The sequence below is a fragment of the Pyrus communis genome, chromosome 10 (genome assembly GCF_041283825.1).
Source record: "Pyrus communis isolate YQ-2024b chromosome 10, ASM4128382v1, whole genome shotgun sequence".
Taxonomy (NCBI): Eukaryota; Viridiplantae; Streptophyta; class Magnoliopsida; order Rosales; family Rosaceae; genus Pyrus; species Pyrus communis.
The window spans coordinates 16,614,321-16,621,081 of NC_142574.1; the positions used below are offsets into that span (position 1 = coordinate 16,614,321).

Genomic DNA, 6,761 nt, shown 5'->3' on the forward strand with positions numbered 1-6,761 from the left:
TCGGCCAATTCCACCATTTTTTTTAGGAAAAATTTAAATATCAATCACCTGCAACCTCTTCCACCATCTCCCATCTTCCATTTCTACCCTAAGTTGAGGGTTTTTAGGTCCAAAACCGTGTAAAAACTGTGCGGGTGACCCATGGAGCTTTGACGGCGATTCCACCGTTCCGGTGAGGTTCACCACCCACCACCACCCTTAGTCAACTCCCCTCGGACCCAGGAACAAGTCCCAACAGGTTGTAGGGGTGTTGGAACACCAAGGAAGTTGAATTGAAGAACACCCACCTTATGGTTTTTGGCGGTTCATGGCTAGTTTGGGGTGTTTTCCGGCCAAATTGGCCTTGGCCGCAAGTATAAAGTTTACTCTACTTGTAGAGATCTTCATTCTTGTGAAATTTGAGAATTTTTGGAAAAAGTCGAATTTTCCGATATGTAACATTTGATTTATGAAATGCTGTTGGTTGAGTATATTTTCAATAAGGTCCGTCACTTGAATATTCTAATAATTGACGATCTTATCTTTGAATTGACACCAAATTTTAGTATGCTATTGTAGATATGGTTTACGGACCTTAGGGTATTACTAGTGAAAATCTAGTGGGCCTATATTGGTTTGTTAGCGACTTGAATATATGAGATATGTTTATTATCTTAATTTCTTTTATTGGTACCAATTGTGAATAAGAATTGGTCTTATGAATATGATTTCTATTGAAATGTGATTTTATATATTTAGCCATAAACCTATGTTTATTAAACATGATTTGGCTTGTGTACTGATGAGGATTGTGATATGTGATTTGACTTGCATATTTGAAAGGTGGTTAATGTGCATAGATGGTATGATATAATAAAATGCGGGTGACTTTAATATATGTGATATTGGTAATTACCCATGTTTTCATAAGTATGATTCGGTGTGGATATGAATTGGTTTTATGAATATGTTTCTATTGAATTGTTATTTCCAATACTGAGACATTGATTTAAGTTTATGAAATGAGATTTGATATGTATATATTGAAATATGGTTTGATTGGTTTGCTTGGTATGTTGTAATGAAATGTGCGGACTAGTGGTAGACCGTTAACCCGTGGTGATGGGGATTTGTTGCTTCGATATGGTTTTATCTCCCGTTTTGATGATTCGTTCTAAATTTAGTATTTGTGCCTTATTTCCCTTGGTTGAACTTTTGTAAATTAAGTAACTTGTGCTTGTCTCATTTCTTTGAGCCGTTGTATATATGGTTGTTGGCCTTCCGTGATTCCGTTAAGTGATGGTCCGGAATTGTATCCACTCGGATTCCGTTGAGAGTTGGTCCGGAATCCTTCCTACTCCGCGATTCCGTTGAGTGATGGTTCAGAATCGTATCCACTCGGATTCCGTTGAGAGATGTTCCGTTGAGTGATGGTCCGGAATCGTATCCACTCGGATTCCATTAAGAGATGTTCCGTTGAGTGATGGTCCGGAATCCCTCCTACTCCTCGATTTCGTTGAGTGATGGTTCGGGATCGTATCCACCTTGGGTTTCATTGAGTTTGGATTGAGATAGCTTCAAAGATGTAGACTTCGGCCGAACTGCATCCTTCTAGCCCTAGTTTTTAATGTACATATGAACGATGGATTTTGAGAATCTTGTGCTTTGAATTAGAAAAGTCGTTGGATGTCTGGGTGACTCCTTCGAAGTTGTCAGTGACTTGATTATGCTTTCATAAAGCATGATTCTATATTTGATGTTTATAGATTGTGATCGATGACACTAATTTTACATGTGAAAAACCGATTGATAGTTTTGGATTCCGTTGAGTGGTCCATAATCCCTACTCTTGCTCATTTCCATAAGTTATACTTGTACCCTGGATTTGAGTGAATGAGAATTACCCACAATAAATCTTGTGAGTATATATTAGAATTATCAAGTTATTAAATCTTGTGAGTATAAATTAGAATTATCAAGTTATTACTTGAAATCCAGGCAGGGAATTATATAGAAGTCCTTTATTAATTTTGAGCATTGAGATGTGATCTGATTAACTGATTAACATAATTAAATGTTAATATCGTGCCTCATTGATATCATGGACTAGGTTACTTGAGATGATTGTGGAAGGATGTTGAATATGATTGTTATTAAAATAATTAGATCAGTGATCAATGCGACTAGAGGATACTATTGTGCTTTATTGATTCTTTGATATATTACATGATATGAATAACGATTTTATGTTGAAACATAACGATTTATATGATGGATGAAATAGAAACCTTTACTGTCTTGCGGGTTGTTATGTAGTTTGAATCGAATAATTCATGCTTGTCAAGTTCAAATGTTTGATTGAGGAATGTTATGCATTTTGGCTTAAACATGCTGTGTTATATGTCGAGTTTTAGCAATGATGAACTACGAATGACTTGATCCCTAATGAGGGTACGTAGGCAGTCTAACGAGGAGGTTAGATGCAGCCATAAAGTATACGAAAAAATTACTATGAGATTTGATTCTTGAGTTGTGATTTGCCATATGCCGAAGATGAGTATGTTAGATATACGAGTATTTGGTGACGTCGCGTGTCGATCCGGGACGTATGTCAGGATCGAGGCATGACCGTTTTTTGGAACCTTGATTTTACCAATTGTGTCCTTAGTTGGTTTTTATTATTCCAACATGCCCTTCATCTCACCAGAGAGACATTGCCCAGCTCTGCAAATTTTTCATCTCCTCACTAGCGCACCCTCCCCCGCCCAGGGCCACATCTCATGCCCATTGCAACCACTCCCAACCATCTTTGTTTGTCTCTAGAGAATTTTGTAATTAGAACACTGGAAGTGAGAGAAAGAGTTATGGTGTGGTGGTGGCTCAGTTCTTTATCAGGAGTTGTCATGAGATGCACTGGAGAAAGAGTGTTACGGTGAGGGAATATAGAGTGTGATGGTGGGGAAAAGAAATAGAGTGTGTGTGCGCGCGCTATGGTAACAGATAAGTTTGGCAAGTTTTTTTTTTTTTTTTTCTCTTCTTTTCTCTGCATAAGAAATTAATTAATGTTTTTTATTAATTAGACTATAAAATAATTTATTCACTAATAAAAAAAGAGTAATAATAATTTATTTGAAATACATGGGAAGAAATGAATAAAACTAATTAAAGTTTAATTATATACGAATAATTTAATTAGTATATAAAATAATGGAAACAAATTAGACATAAGATAATTTATTATGAAAGGGGTGCTTTAGTAATTATATTAATTTCTATTTCGATTCAGGTGAATTAGTAAACAACTTATATGAACTCAGTTTCAACTTTATTCCAATTCCAGTCAATTTAAGTAAACAGCCTCAACATGAATCTGATTCTGACTTTTTCTCATTCCAACTCCTCCTCAATTCAATTTCTTATCAATCTGATTCCTTTTATTTTGATTACGATTATGTAAACAAACCGTAAGTATATTCTAACAATAACCCTACAAAAGGGTTTAGTCTAAAGCAGCCGAGTTGAATTTTAAGGTCGGCTCGATTAATATTATTTGAGCTGAAGCTCAACACAACCCTGAACAAAGCCCGTAGAGCTGTGCTCAAGCACAGCTAAATTTTTTCAAGCTCCAGTTTAGTTGGCTTTCAGATGACCTTATCTTTCTAGTTTGGCACAACTTAATAGAGAGGGTAAAGTGCTTACAGGCTATTCAAGTTTTAACTTTTATGCTAATCTAATTAGTATTATGGCATGATGTTATTCTTCTTCACTTGAAAGGGAGAGGTCTTAGATTCAAATATTCTGGATGGCGAATTCAATATCAAATTAGGTTGCACATCGTGTGACTTAGCCGAACTCCTCCTCCCTTTAGTGTAAAAATATCGATGTATTAAAAAAAAAATTAGTATTGTATTTTTTCATACAACAATTTATTAGCACTAAGAAGTGAGGTAATAAATTGATTTCAAACTCGTTATTCACAAGCTTTAAATATAAAACTTCTCACTTACAAGTAAATATGTGGAAACTTCTAACTTATAAGTAAAGATAAATTCTACTAGATCGTAATACTAAAGCCTTGAATTCCACTAAATAATACTAAAACCTTTCTCGCCAGTTTAAATGAGTGTTATACCTATATATAAATGAGATAGCATGAGCTGAATATGTATTACACCATTGCTACACTAGTATGAATTTAATAACGAGTCATACTTTAGAAGATAAGAATTTAATTTATATGCTGATCGTCCCCACTTAGCGAAAGCTTAAAAACATAGATTTCAGTTTTTCACTTCACTTCCACCCCGGTGCTTCGCAGCTTTCTTGAATGAGAATCTAAACAAAACAATGGCTTCGCCACCGCTGCCAAAGGTTGAACTCCGAGAGCTCGGCAACACAGGCCTCAAGCTCAGCTGCGTCGGCTTCGGCGCCTCACCTCTCGGCAACGTCTTCGGTCCCGTCTCGGATGACGAAGCCATCGGCTCCGTTCGCGAAGCCTTCCGCCGAGGCATCAATTTCTTCGACACCTCTCCGTATGTAACTTTTGATCCTCTCTCGAGTTTAAATTCGCGAAGCCTTGTTCTTGTTCTGTTTGGTTGCCAAGAAAATTTGAGAAATTTAAGGAAGTTTTCGTAAAATTGAGATTAGATTAATGTGTAAACTTAATTTATAATGCAGCCAGAAAGGTTGAAATTTTGTAAATTGTAATGGGATGTTTGGTTGGAGACGATTCGCGGGAATTTAAAGGGGATTACTTTTCTAATGCTTCTGTTTGGTTGCTGAGAAAATGAAAAGTTGGGGTTCATGTGATTGCAGATCAAAAAGAATATTGATACTCTTAGAGTTCACATAATTTGTGACACAAAAATACTTGTTTGGTTGGAGAGATGAGATGCAAAGAGACACTAAAACAAAGTTTTGATATGCAATTATGTGCTTGTATTTCCTCTAACTACTAAATAAACAAAATTTATTCACCACATCGTCTTCGGATGTCACAAGAATTTTGTATGTTCCTTCTACCTTTTTTCTTCCCAATTTGTAGGTATTATGGAGGGACTTTGTCAGAGAAGGTGCTTGGTAAATCGCTAAAAGCTCTAGGTGTTCCTAGAAGCGAGTACATCGTGGCAACCAAGTGTGGACGCTATGCTGACGGTTTTGATTTTAGTGCGGATAGAGTGACTAAGAGCATTGATGAGAGCTTGGAGAGGTTGCAGCTAGATTATGTTGATATTCTGCAATGCCATGATATAGAATTTGGGTCTCTAGACCAGGTGCTTTGGCATTTATCGTTTGTGTGCTTCAATATGTGTTGGTTTATTTGCTTTAATTCACAGTGTGACATGTAGAGTTAGTCGTTTTTTTTTTTTTTTTTTTTTTTTTTTCCTCCCCTTTAGGGAATATAATCTCAATTGATACAGCATAATGATCAAGCTTGTGTGTGTTCCTTTTTACTTTGGTTAACAGATTGTAAACGAGACAATCCCTGCCCTAAAGACACTGAAAGAAGCCGGGAAGATTCGTTTCATTGGTATCACAGGACTTCCATTGGGAATTTTCACATATGTTCTTGATCGCATACCAGCTGGCACGGTGGACGTCGTCCTGTCATATTGCCACTTCGGTATTAATGATTCAACATTGGAGGATTTACTACCATACCTAAAGAGCAAAGGTGTTGGAATCATTAGTGCTTCTCCGCTTGCAATGGGTCTGCTTACTGAGAGTGGTCCTCCAGAATGGCACCCGGCATCTGCTGAACTGAAGGTTAACATTCTCGATGCATTAGTTCCAGCTGGCGCTACACTTCATGCAATCCTGTCTTCTTTAATGCAATTTAGAAACTATAACTGATATAATCTGTTTTATGTTCTTACAGGCTGCTTGCCGAGCTGCTGCTGTCTATTGTAAAGAGAGAGGGAAGAATATTTCAAAGTTAGCTCTGCAATACAGTTTGTCCAAGAAGGATATCTCATCAGTGCTGGTTGGCATGAACTCTGTTATTCAGGTTCCAATCCATCATTTGCGTTTAACTTGCTCATTTTGTTAGGATTGTAGAGTCGGGGAATATAGATTCCGCCCGGCTCTATAGCTTAACAATAGCACAAACTCGTTGTGATCATGTCAAGTAAATGAATACCTATTCGGTCCTCTCACATTGTCATCACATAGAAAACCCTTTTTATTATGTTGTAAAACGCCTACATTCATAAAGATCATTCATCCGTCTTAAATGATTGTTTAAATAATCAGGTTGAAGAAAATGTCGCTGCTGCCGTGGAGCTTGTGACCATTGGCAAGGATGAGAAAACTCTAGCAGAGGTTGAAGCTATTCTGAAACCAGTGAAGAATCAGACATGGCCTAGCGGAATCCAGCAGAGCTGACAATTTTGCTCTTGTATGTAACCATCTGTACCCTGTACTTATTTTGATTGCTTTTCAGTCGCCTGTTAAGGCTTGTCAAATGATTTATCCAGATCAATGGATTCTGTTTCTGTGCATCCATTAATTTGTGAGAAAAAGAAGAAAAAAGCCAATCTGATTAAGATGATGTTAACAACAGTAGTTATGTCTCTTATACTATCGTAATTGGCTCATAATCTCGTTGCTTCTAGATTAGAGAGTTCCGGGATGAAAAAAATATGGATTAGAAAAATCCGCATTTCGGATACATGGGTAAGCATTCTTCTGAATATCTGTTACCCTAGCTGTACTAAAATCTCCGCTTTGGAAAAAATCGATGTCAAGAAGTTATCTTTCAGCTGTCCTTGATGTCAAAAGTG

General features: G+C 36.9%; 1 protein-coding gene across 1 annotated transcript; it reads left to right on the forward strand.

Annotated features, from left to right (window-relative positions):
- Nucleotides 1-4,142: 4,142 nt before the first annotated feature.
- LOC137729183 (L-galactose dehydrogenase) lies at nucleotides 4,143-6,479 on the forward strand. The gene is made up of 5 exons (XM_068468036.2): nucleotides 4,143-4,511; nucleotides 5,024-5,252; nucleotides 5,446-5,745; nucleotides 5,858-5,986; nucleotides 6,232-6,479. Exons 1-5 carry the CDS (start codon nucleotides 4,327-4,329, stop codon nucleotides 6,361-6,363), a joined length of 975 nt encoding a protein of 324 aa, XP_068324137.1. The 5' UTR covers nucleotides 4,143-4,326; the 3' UTR covers nucleotides 6,364-6,479.
- Nucleotides 6,480-6,761: the final 282 nt, after the last annotated feature.

Excerpts from the sequence above, each read along its gene's own strand:
- LOC137729183 (XM_068468036.2), top strand. The coding sequence starts at position 4,327 with ATGGCTTCGCCACCGCTGCCAAAGGTTGAACTCCGAGAGCTCGGCAAC. Across the intron at positions 4,512-5,023 it reads AATTTCTTCGACACCTCTCC|GTATTATGGAGGGACTTTGT; the intron begins GTATGTAACTTT and ends CCCAATTTGTAG. Across the intron at positions 5,987-6,231 it reads GCATGAACTCTGTTATTCAG|GTTGAAGAAAATGTCGCTGC; the intron begins GTTCCAATCCAT and ends TTAAATAATCAG.